Genomic DNA, 12,043 nt, shown 5'->3' with positions numbered 1-12,043 from the left:
TTCCTGCTCCTTTTATGTCTCCCAAATGCATTTTGCCCAGTGCCGTGGTGGGGGGACATCGTTGTTGTTGCTGTTGGGATGTCCTGTGTCGTTTGGGTTTTCTCCTCCTCATATCTAGTCTGAGCTGGTCCAGCTCGCAGCCAGGAGAGGATCTGATGGTCAGTCCGAAAAGGCTGTGCTACCCCTTCTGCACAGCATGATTTCTTGGTGCCTCTGCTGGACTGAGCTTTGGAAAACACTTGTTTTTTCCTCCTTTAAATAGGTAGTTGGTTTTATCCGCTTGTTTGATCTGTGAGGCTCTTACAGCACCGTCTTAGAGGCGCAACTGGTAAAACTGTTCTGAAAAACAGTCAAACAACTTAGGTGACAAATGCTCTTTTTCTGTTTCTGCTCTAGAAATCCCAGAAGTTCCTGGCAAGCTCCCGGCAAGTTCACAAAACCGCTGCTCATGGTTCGTATCTCCCTGCATTCCTATGCTTTTTTTTTAAGAGCATCCCAAATTAATCATCTTGTTACTTTAAAAATGAAAAAATAGGAAGTACTGGGCTGTGTGCACTGAGATAAGCTGCTCAGATTCTTGGAAGGCAAACCCGCTTGGGGTGTCTTGGGGTGTTTATTGCACTCGCTTGGGCAAAAATGTTGATTATTGGTCACTGCACTAAACCAGAAACTTTAACTGCTTTGGAACCAGACTTTCCAAATTCTTACACTTTGACCTTAAATATAAGAATTTCAAATTGTAGCTGGCATGGTATTGCTCAGATCCTTAACTCCTCTGTTTGTCATTGCTGTTTTATTACATCTGATCTTGCTATTAACTTTGCTGTAGGCGATTTATGGACCATTCCCCATGTCCCGCAGCCGGTGTGCTGTCTTCTTCAGTACTGCACATGTCCAGCTTCTCTGCTTCAGACAAATTAAGCAGAATTTTGCTGTGTAGCCACTTGGTCTACTATAAATTTGTCTATTAACTTATTTTAAAATACACTATTAATTTATGAACACTTGAGAACAAGAGAAATAATAATAATAACCCACCCAGATCTATTTGCTCTTGGACAACCTTATTATTCAGTCTGTTTTTGTTGTTGTTATTAAGTTCTGTAGCACAGCATGTCCACACCAATACAAAATCACTGGAGTCACGTAGTGCTTTGAACTGAGGGGTTAAAAAATATTGCTACCTGCCAAGGTAACAAAGAGCATCTGATAACGGGAAGGAAGCAATCAAAATTTTATGGGTGCAGAGTGATTCGAGCAGGTTTTCATCCATTGAGTTTGACTTCACTGTTTCCTTCTCAAGGACACGGGTGCTTTCGTTTGCGGTTTAACAAAGGTGCTCTCAGAGAACACAGAATTTCTGGGGGAGAAGGTTTCCAAACTGCTGAGTGTTAAAGATTCCAATAGCAACAAATTTTGGAGAGACGCCGCGAGGGGTGAATTTTTCCCTCAGTGAGTCACAGCAGTGATGACATTCTCAGCTGTGTTTATGGGTCCTTTTTAGACTCCTGGGCTCTAGGTGAGTCCAAATACATTTGCAAGCAAACTGTGAGTCAGTAGGCGTGACATTTGAGAATGAATACACAGTAGTGAAATTAGGGAATGGCCATTTTTCCAATTGGGATATTTTCTGTTTAAAAAAAGAAAGTGTCATAAGTACCTGCTGGTTTTGAAGAAGTTTCCTGTAACTCACTCATCTTGACTTTTTCAGGTGATTAGCTTCATTTGGACGTTAATGCTGTCTTTCATTTGTGTGCCTGTGTGTGTAACCCCCCTCTTGCATATATTCATCCATCCATACATAAATATATATATGGATATGCAATCATTCAAATGTTAGCTATATTGAATTTTATAGTTTTTCTACTCTTATGTGCACTCTCAGCATGATATTATAAATTATAGAGGGTCATAATAATTATAATTCTGTGAATTATGAGTTCATCAAAACAAAGCAATCTGTCACTGAAATTAAAAAGAGCAATGGTCCCTAACTCATTATTTTCCACAGAATTTTAACACCTCCAAAAATTTGGAAATAATGATTTCCAAATCCAAAAGTGCCAGCAGTTTGTGTTGTCTGCCCAGCTCTACCTTACAGGTCATAAATACAGGCACCGATTCTGCCTTGGGAAGCTTGATGTGTTGCTTTTTGTCTACCAGCAAAGGTGGCTTTAGAGATGGGAAAAAGTTTCAACACCAAGCTCAGGATATTTTCTGGTTTAATCCTGTCCTGAGGCATTGGCTGACTTCTCTGATCCACTGAGCTCAACTGTGAAAGAGCACACAAAGGACTTTTTTTGTTTTTAAGTACTGGCATCCTTTTGAGTGCATAGGGCTTAAGAGCTTTGCTGGCTGAGTCAAGGCACCTCAAATGCTTTGTAGGACCAAGCTTGTGGATAAATCCAGAGTTTGGGTCTTCTCCTGTTTGCCAAAAAAGAATGGAAGCTGTAGGAAGTTCTTCAGTGAAAGGGTTATCAGGCTCAGGGAAGTGGTCAAGTCATCATAGATGAGGTGCTGAGAGACAAGGTTTAGTGGTGGACAGGGTATGTTTAGACTTGATGATCTTAAAGGTCTTTTCCAACCAAATAATTCTGTGATTCTTTAAGTTTTGTTTTTGTGTGATCCACTTCCAAGAGAGCACCAGTGGTAATGTAGCAGGGCACCTGCGCTGCCTTTTCTCCAGATAAAGGGACATCGTCTGTATTGTCTCCTCCAGAAAAATGGTTGTTTGAAAGCCAAGTGGCCGTGTGTGTCTTTACCCCCTCCCCTCTCTCTTGGTGCTGCAGTGGTGGCCAGGAGTGCTCCAGAGGAAACCGTGACCAGCAGCTTTGCCTCCTTCATCCAAGCAGTTCAACCTGAGCACTTGTCCAAGACCGTCCGTCACAGAAGCAAGAGGATGATCCTTGACAGCATTGGTGTTGGCCTCGTAGGCAGCACCACGCATGTGTTTGATATCGCTCTGCAGTACTGCCGGGTAGGAACAGCCCCACATGGTCCACACCATGACCACCAACACAACCAAGGCTTTATTTCATGGCTGATGTAGGACTTTTGACTTGCAGTAGAGGGGTGCTCTGGCATCACTGCTTCTTTACTCAAGGTCCTCACCTGAATTTCTCTCCCATTCACAGGAGCTGTACTGTTCGGTTGCCGTGAGCTCCGTCTATGGCAAGCCAGGTGTAAAGCTCTCCCCGACGCTGGCTGCATTCACCAATGGAGTTGCGGTAAGACAGACTCTTCCAGGAGAAGCTCTGCTTTGTGGTGCCCTCAAAGACACTAGTTGGTATTGCAGGAAGCAGACTGGTGACTGGAAGGGGTAATGGGAGACAAGAAGTCATGGGCTCCTCTGCAGTCTTGCCCACTGCTTTCACAGGGACCAAACAGCCACCATGGGGACCATTAAGTGACTGGATGGGTGTTGTTACAGACGTAGCCTCAACAATATCAGCAAGAATCCCTAGTTCCCCACACCAGCATGTCCTTATCTCCATTTCTCTGGCAGACTCACTCTATGGACTTTGACGATACCTGGCATCCTGCTACTCACCCGTCAGGGGCTGTACTACCAGCAATTCTGGCGGCTTCCCAGATGCTACCTCCAAACACCAAACCCAATGGCATGGATTTCCTGCTGGCATTTAATGTGGGTCTGGAAGTGCAAGGAAGGCTTATGCATTTCTCCACCGAGGCTCAGGACATTCCCAAAAGGTAAACCTCCTTTTCTTCATCAAGTATCTTGAGGAAGAAAGTTTGGCTGTAAGGTCATAAGCTGTGCCACTTGCTCTTAGGGAAAATTAAAAATTGCTTTCCAGAGATGCTGCGCTTACTCCATTGAACCTAATGAAGTTTCAAGTAGATTCTTAGTTTTTAAATGGCTAAATTTCAAGTTAGGTGAATCCCACCTGCACGAGAGCCATGAAAGCTTTCCATCTGCTGACTTGGCAGTTCATTTCCAGTCACAGAATAGACAGGTCTGGTAGGTGAGGTGCTTGGGTACTCACTGTGCTGAGCAGGCAGGGATTCTCATATCTGCCATTTCCCCTTCAGGTTCCACCCTCCCTCAGTGGTTGGTACCATGGGCAGTGCCGCAGCCACTGCAAAACTCCTCTCTCTCAGCATGGCCCAGTGCACACACGCTTTGGGCATCGCTGCGTCGCTTGCGGGGGCACCCATGGCCAATGCTGCCACCCAAGCCAAGCCATTGCATATCGGAAATGCCGCCCGCCTGGGCTTCGAAGCAGCGCTGCTGGCCGCCCGGGGGATGGAGGCTAACCCCTTAATTCTGGATGAGATTCCTGGTTGCTCTGGATTCAGTGCTTTCTACAGTGTCTATCAACCCAAACCACTATCCACACCAAGTGACCACCATGAGTTCCTCTTGGAGAAGCAGGATATTGCTTTCAAGCGCTTCCCAGCCCATCTGGGGATGCACTGGGTGGTGGATGCTGCCTTGTCTGTCCGGAATCTCTTAATGAACTATGCAGGGTCCTTCTCTCCCTCTTTGATCCGTACCATTGTGCTGAAGATCCCGGTGTCCAAGTACATCAATCGGCCTTTCCCCAGCTCTGAACACCAGGCTAGGCACTCCTTCCAGTTCAATGCCTGTGCTGCTCTGCTGGATGGTGAGGTGGGCCTCAGCTCCTTCACAGAGAGCAGCATCCACCGGCAGGAGCTGAGGGAGCTGCTGGACAAAGTGGTGGTGGAGCACCCTGAAGATAATGCGGCCAACTTTGACAAGATGTATGGAGAGGTGGCACTGCTCCTGCACAGCGGGGATGTCCTGACAGGCAAATGTGACACTTTCTATGGGCACTGGAGGAAGCCTCTGAGCAAAGAGTCACTCCTGAAGAAGTTCCGATCCAACGCCTCTCATGTACTTCCAGAAGAGAAAATAGAAACCATCATTGCTATGGTGGACAACCTGGAGAATCTGTCAGATAGTTCCCAGCTGGCCTGCAGCCTGTAAGGGCACAGCAAGGGGGTTTTTGATAAGCAACCTGTTCGGGTGAAACTCTGATTCCTTTCTTCATTGGTGCTTTACTGTTGATTTCCAATGACAGGAACATTCTCACCCCTTGAAGTCAAAGTAGATGCATTAATACCAAAGGAGCCCAGGATGCAGGAGTTGTATCTGTGCCAGTAATTAGTACACAGATTAAGTTTCAACTCACAGTCGATGCTGTCTGAGTAGCTGAAAGGCCACTGCAAATAGGAGAAAATTCTCTTGGAAATCTGTGAGAATCCTGGGGTATCATCTGGAAGAAGGAACTGTGTCTAGACATGATATGAAGCTGCATTCAAAGTTTTTTCTGTGCAGAGTGCTGAGTCTGGGAAGGAAATGAAGTTCAGCTGCAAAATGTGTGCTTTCCTTAGTGCTCTTCTGGGCACTTTTCAGATCATGGTTAGTTAGTCATGCTGGTCAGATGAAAAATCTATCAGTTACTGTAAACAGCCCTGCCTGCAAAACTGTCATTTCCAGTAAAAGCCTCCCATTTCTCCAGCACTTGGGAAGTGTTTGTCACTTCTCTGTGTACAAAGGATGGTTCAAGAACCCTTACAAACTGTATGTCTTTTCTGAATGAAAGACATTTGGTAGGTGAGGAACCCTACATCAGTCCTACACCTACACACTACAACTCCTGTGACGTGATTCTTGCCGGTCCTAGGGCTGTGCCACATCATTCCTCCTGGTTTGCACCGGTCACCCACGCACCTCCTCAGAGCTGGGTCACCGGAGCTGGGCTCTGTAGTCCCTGCAGAGATGGGGGAACTACAGAGTTCCCTCTGGGTGAACTCTGGGTGGTGACGTGGGCATGTACACGCTGTGACTCACATTGGGAATTTCCAAGGGGAAGTTTGCTGAGACTCGGTTCTTAACTCATCTTTATAGCTGGGATGAAATACCTGTGCTCCTGAGTAGCCAATCACTGAAAGCCTTTCTTACCCTGTGTCCTTCCTGAACAGTGAGATGGAGAACTATGCAATATTTCTCTGTACCTTAAACAAATACTGTGATTGCGGATCCAAAGGACTTCTTTCCAATGTGATCATGATATAGATACAAAACCTGTAGCAGAAGTGAGAGTTGTCTTCTGCAAGGGGGACTGAGATGGGACTAGACAGGCAAGAGCTAGTGTGGGCCGGTTCCTTTTGAGCTTGCTGGTAGTGGTCAACGCAAAGAATTTCCCAGCCAGAGCAAAGCTGTTTGCCCGTCTGTTAACCCACTCTCTCATACTGTCTAGCATATTCACACGGAACTTTTCTGAATAAAGAACTGAAGAAAATTCATTTTCTGCATGAAGATTTAATGCTACATCTTGTAGACCATCAGGCTTTCCGTTTCTGTTATGTGGAATAGAGGCTTTTCCAATAAATGGGGAACTCCTCAGAGGCTAGGCCAGGGCCAGGTAGAAGGCTGGCCTATGGCCAGTGATTTCTCCAGAGTCATATATTCACATTGACCCCTGCAGGCTGTTTTTCCTGGTGAGGACAATAGCTATTAGCCAGAAAAGCAACAGATATCAAATACTTACTAAGTTTCCATGACAAGCTTCTAGTTTCCCTTGCTTTGAGTCAGGTGTGAGATGACCAAATACTTCTCAGAGCCCAATGAAGTGGAAATCCACAGAGCCAGTGCCTTCCAAGTGAGTCATTAGCTCAACATTTGTCGAGGGAATCAATACATGTGACAGAACTGAGATGGACTTCACTGGAGAGAACAATGTCTCAGTGGATTATCAGCAGTTTCAGTGTCCTAACATTTGTTCCAGTGTTCTCATTTCCATGCCTCCTGCACCACGCTGCAGTGATGCCATGCAGCAGTGAAGCTCAGCAGGGGATGAGGGAACCAGCACCTTTTACCTATTGATGTGGAAGCTGAAAAAAGAGCTTTTCAGTTGGGTTTCAGGCTACCTTTTGTGCCTGAGATCCAGAAACCCTTCTAAACCTCCTTCATGTCTTTGCTGTCTCATCAGAGGAAATCCTGACACCTTTCAGCAGATGATGTATAAAATTAGGAAGGGAGGACACAGGAAGCCTGGTAGGGTCCAACTTTCCTTTTATTTGCCCCCCCCCCCTTATCAGTTGAAGCAGTAAGTGGCTTTTCAAGAACATCTAGGAGCCAAAAGCATACCTGAGATTGTTTTCATTTCATTTCCTCTAAAAGCCTCCAGTACCCCAGCCCAGGAAAGTGTCTTACTCGTTATTTCATTTCAAACAGCAGATGTTTCATGTCCTTAACTAATTAGGAGGCCCAAAGCTCTGGCAAGGGAAGCGAGGCCTTAAAAGAGCCAAGTTAAAAAATGGCCTGTGAAAAATATAGACCAGCTTGTGTGACACCAAGGGTATTCGGCGATTAAGATGGAGCCAGCTAAGTCCCTAACTTCTCCTCTCAGAATGAATAAGAAAAGAGCTACTGCTTTTCCAAGATAAGTGACATTTCCAGTTAAGAAAAGGAAACCTTGCTCCACAAACATATTTACGGTAGCAATCTCAGTGAATGCAAGGACACTTGCAGGGCAGAGCCAGGCAGGATTCATGTTAGCAATTAATTAATAACCACATTCCCACACCAGAAACTAATAGGGCTCCGCTGGCTCGATCACTTGGGCATGGAGAAGCCCTAATCGGTTGAGAGCGGGGGAAAGCTGAGGCAAGGCTGGTGGGAGCAGGATGCTGCTGTGAGGCTTCTCCTACGGCAGGACCCCACCGCGGGTCCCATCAGGACCCTGGAGAGCAGCCGCGGACTCGGGACCGCGGGTGCTCCGCTGACCGGGGGATCCCTCCTGAAGCATTGCATTTTTTAGGGCTTTGCAGGGTTTTTTTCGCACCACGAAGAATTTTTTATTTCCCTCGAAACACCAGAAGAAAAAAAAGTAATACAATTCAGGGATTATTTCCATTTCAGAGAGGATTTTGACTGTAGAGGTCAGGAGAGTCCTCTCACGCCGTCCAGCACTGTTTCCATGAAGATAACGTTGCTACCGCAGTGTGGCCAGCTGGAGAACTGCTCTCCTTGAAAAACCCCGAGTCCTCCTTTATTGTTTTACGGTTTTAATTAATTGAAGAATGACTTTTTAAATAATTAAAGAAAGAAGAAAACTGAGGACAGTCCCACAAGGAACTGAGTGCCATCAGTCAGACCAAGAGCGGGCTCTGCTGTGGTAGAGCCCCTGCTCCAGGAAAATTTCATGCACAGGGATGGAAAGGAGGAGAAATCCCTCCCAGCTACAGTACGAGGTTGCTTCCTTAAAGATGCGTCTTCTTAGCAGCTTTTTTTCGCCTCAGCCCTGTATAAATCCAGATGAACTCACTGACTTTAGACACTGTCCCCTCTATGCAGCCATCTAATCTCTGTTTTTAACCATCCTGGGGGACAGGAACCCTGTAGCTCTTTATGTGCTTTGTGTGTCTGACACCGGGGACAAGTTCCCAGTTTCCAGGCCAACCTAAATGGGTTTCAATAATCACAGCTGGATTTAAACCACTGGCTTGGTGTGAGGGCTAGCAGTGCCACCTCGACTCAAGCCAAGCAGGCAGATGGAGGAGAAGTGAAACAGAAATCTTCAGCTGTGTAAAATTGTCTATTATGAAGAGAGAAATGACAGGCTCTTTGTGTTCATGGAGGAGAGTGTAGAAATGAGGGGCTTCAACTGCAGCAAAAGGGGTGTCAAACATTGGGAAAAATGTCCCAATGGAAGTAGCCATGAAGTCTCCATCAATAGTGGTTTATAAAAGTAGGATTCACGCTCAGGGGTGAGAGTTGAGCAGGCTGCTGTGGGAAAGCTCCCAAAGTTCATGCAGTCCTGCTTTTATGGCTGGGGTTTGAGACTTGTCCTAGGTTTGCAAAATAAAAGCTTGAACCCAAAACTGGCCATCAAAAGCCTGGCCTCTGCATCCTTTCTCCTGCTGGGACACGGAGCACGGGTTGTGGTTAGGGTTCCCCACCACTGACTGCAGTCACATCTGTGCTGTACTTGGAAACCTCAATCAGGTTCTCATCAGGGTCTCGGAAGTAGATGGATGTTATTGGACCCACAGCACCAGTTCTGGCCACGGGGCCTTCCTCAATGATCACCCCACAGGCCTGGAAAGACATATAAGGGCAGGAATTTAAAACTTCAGGCATTCTCATCACCAGCCCTGAAAACATGAGCTGTGGGATGAGGCAATTCTGACATTCCCCAAAATGACAGACCCTGAAAGTGTCACTTGGGGCCCTGGCTTCATGCCCCCGGCATCACCCTGCCCTGTGCACACCCTGCGCCTTCCTCACCTCCAGATGATCCAGCAGCTGGTCCAGGGGCAGCTGTGTGATGAGGCAGATGTCTGCAGAGCCAGGGACTGGGCAACGGGCCTTGGGTTCAAACTCCTTCCCAGCCTCATGTAGGTTAAACTTCTGATTGCCAAAACATAAAGCTTTGCGATTTCCCTGTCCCCAGAGAAAAGAATCAAAGTGCAATGAGACTTACTGGGCTGGAAGCCTTCAGATCCACTCATCTCTGCAGTCCTAAAGGACCTAGGGACCTGGCTGGAGTCCTGCTAACTCTGGTCTCTCGCAGTGGCAACCCAAGACAAGAACTGGCCACTGCAAGGCTCCCATGTCACCCCTGAAAATGTGGAGGGACTCAAGAAAGTCCTACAGACACATGGAGCTGGTTCCAACCCATAATGCTGTACGTCTTCTGTTTCAGGCACTCTCCATCCTGCCTATGGGGCAGCCACACAGATAATGCGCAAGGTGACACTGCAGTGGGAAGGAAGGTGAGGTAATGGGAAGAGGGGGAGGAAGGAGATTTTGGCATCTCTTTGCAGACTCTCGAGGAGGTTTCTACAGGCTCATATGGCAGGTGACGCCTGAGACCCCGTGGATATGCAGGGCACTTGCTATCTGTGCCCACCTGAAGAACAAGCTGAGGCTCGCTGTAGCATCCTTAGAGGTTGTGTGGTTTTGAGGGATCTCTTCCTTCAGTCCTACAAACTGTTTTTCAAATAACCTTTCTCTTTTCTTGTCACTTTGACTCCTTCTGCAGCAGGCTTGGACTTTCCACTGGCTCACCTTGACTCTTGAAACTCAGATGGACTGCAGCTTGTGCTCACCCTACCATCACCACCCCAAGGAGGTGCCCCAGAGACTCCATCAGAGATCCATGAGTGCCAGATCCACCAGCACTGCAGCTCCAGGCCCCCTAGACCCAAGCCGAGCCTGTGCCCCACGTTACCTTGAAAGTCACCACCTCCATGCCCAGAACTTTGGAATAAAATGCCACAGTGTCCTCAATGCTCTTCACAGTCAGCACCAGGTGGTCCAGGTGCTGGATGAAACATGAAGGTGGACTAATGTGCTTTTCCTTCCAGGACATGATCTCAGGCCTGGAAACCAGAACATGAAGGTTAGAAGCATCCAGCTACTCAGGGAAATGGACCGGGCAGCTGTGAACTGAACTGTGGATGGCGATCAAGCAGGTTTTTCCTTTGGCCTGCAGGTGGCACAAGCACAAAAGCAATAAATCCTCCTCCCTGCAAGGGCCTCAGACCCTAGCTTTGCTCTGGTGGGACCTGAGCATGCCAGAGCCCCCGGCTGGGGCCAGATCTGGGTGACCTCGCTGAGGGCTCACCAAGATGCCGAGCAAACAACGCACTAAAACCTGTGTGCACTAAGGATAGACCATGCATGTGATCGGTCCCTCTGCAAAGCTCTTTCCACCCAGAAAGTCCTCCTGGGTGCTCCCACATTGCAGAGCCCTCATGTCGCAGCCTGCAGCTCCCACCTCCTACCAAAACCACCCTCCTCTCCAACATGAGCTCCTCAGCAACAAATTTGGCTACAAAAACAGGCTGAGTACCTGTGAGAGAGGATGAAGAGCTGGGCAAGCCGATGCTGGATGGTTCCCTTCGGGCCGTCCTCTTTCTGCTGCCTGGATCCAAGCTGTGAGAGCAGCAACGTCATGGGAGAACAGAGGGGAAATAAGATTAGAAACAGGAACTCTGATTGCTGATGTACCTTGACCCAAAGGATCTGAAAGTCCAACTGCATAGAGCTGCTTGAAAAATCCCAGAAAAAAATATTCTGGATGTTTTATCTGGATATTTATGTATTTATAGCATATTATGTGGACACCCCATCCCTCTGTCAGCCCTTGATCTTCACAAGGCATGCAGGAGCTGATTTGTTGGTTTCTGCTGTCCTGTCCACCCAGATCAAGAGGTTCAATAGCAACAAAATAGGGTGGACAGACAGAGGGACAGAGTTTGCAGGTGGACCTCCCAAACCTCATTTTCCTGGGAAAAATCCCAATATCTTTTCTTTACTAAAACTCCCAAAGTTGTTCCCACAGGTGCTAGTAACAGGACCATTGGCATTGAGGCCTGACAGGGTTTTGAGGGCACTAGTTGGCCTTAACACCCCTGACCAGCTTCACCTGGGGCTTCCACCCATACCCATGGGCCCTGGAGCATATTTAAGATCCTCTCAGGACCTTAACTCCATGGCTGAGTTTTGGTGTAGGGATGCTGGTGTTGGGGCTTCAGCTCATTGACTGATGTCCTGGTCTTTGACCCTGTGTTGTTACTTATGGACCTGATGGCCATTTTGTACAGAAACAAAGAGTTCAGGATCTTCATTTTTTAATTTATTTTATTTCTTTAGAGAGAAGGTTATAATGGACAGTGTGTTAGCCCATGATTGTCATCATAAGATATAGAGGCTGTATTTTCAACAACAAAAATTTATCAGTGAGATGAGATGTTGTCATAGGATGCTTCATAAGAAAATAAGAACAGGCAGTTCCTTGAGAAAACAAATTGGATCTCCAGAACTGTAGCATTTGCTCTACTCCAGTTCGCATGCAAGTAAATCCTTTCTTAGCTAAAAGCAATGAAACTTTTTATATTTATAGCTCTAAACTTTCATCTGTCTCTACTGAAGAGCTGGTGGAGCATGTTCTGATACCTTGGTACAGCAGTATTGTATGTGTCTGGGTGTCTTGGTGTGTTGTAACCCTCTTGTTTTAGCGTAGATTCACCAAAAAAAGGAGACGAT

At 46.9% G+C, this 12,043-nt stretch overlaps 2 protein-coding genes across 2 annotated transcripts in view; one reads left to right on the top strand and one right to left on the bottom strand.

Annotated features, from left to right (window-relative positions):
* Positions 1-4,969, top strand: part of LOC104537629 (cis-aconitate decarboxylase-like) — a 5,257-nt gene extending 288 nt beyond the window's left edge. Inside the window, exons 2-6 of the mRNA XM_010180566.1 lie at positions 397-451; positions 2,790-2,977; positions 3,135-3,227; positions 3,506-3,711; positions 4,051-4,969. Of these exons, the coding sequence (XP_010178868.1) occupies positions 397-451; positions 2,790-2,977; positions 3,135-3,227; positions 3,506-3,711; positions 4,051-4,969 (1,461 nt within the window). The remainder of the gene's footprint in view (positions 1-396; positions 452-2,789; positions 2,978-3,134; positions 3,228-3,505; positions 3,712-4,050) is intronic.
* Positions 4,970-8,935: 3,966 nt separating this feature from the next.
* GLOD5 (glyoxalase domain containing 5) lies at positions 8,936-10,364 on the bottom strand. The gene is made up of 3 exons (XM_010180565.1): positions 10,224-10,364; positions 9,278-9,433; positions 8,936-9,088 (listed from the first exon to the last, which is right to left on the bottom strand). The coding sequence occupies exons 1-3, from the start codon at positions 10,362-10,364 to the stop codon at positions 8,936-8,938; spliced, it is 450 nt and encodes a 149-aa protein (XP_010178867.1).
* Positions 10,365-12,043: the final 1,679 nt, after the last annotated feature.

Source organism: Mesitornis unicolor, unplaced genomic scaffold (genome assembly GCF_000695765.1).
Source record: "Mesitornis unicolor isolate BGI_N332 unplaced genomic scaffold, ASM69576v1 scaffold23593, whole genome shotgun sequence".
In the NCBI taxonomy this organism is placed as follows: domain Eukaryota; kingdom Metazoa; phylum Chordata; class Aves; order Mesitornithiformes; family Mesitornithidae; genus Mesitornis; species Mesitornis unicolor.
The sequence above is the reverse complement of the archived record's forward strand: the minus strand, read 5'-3'. Positions and strand labels throughout refer to the sequence as shown.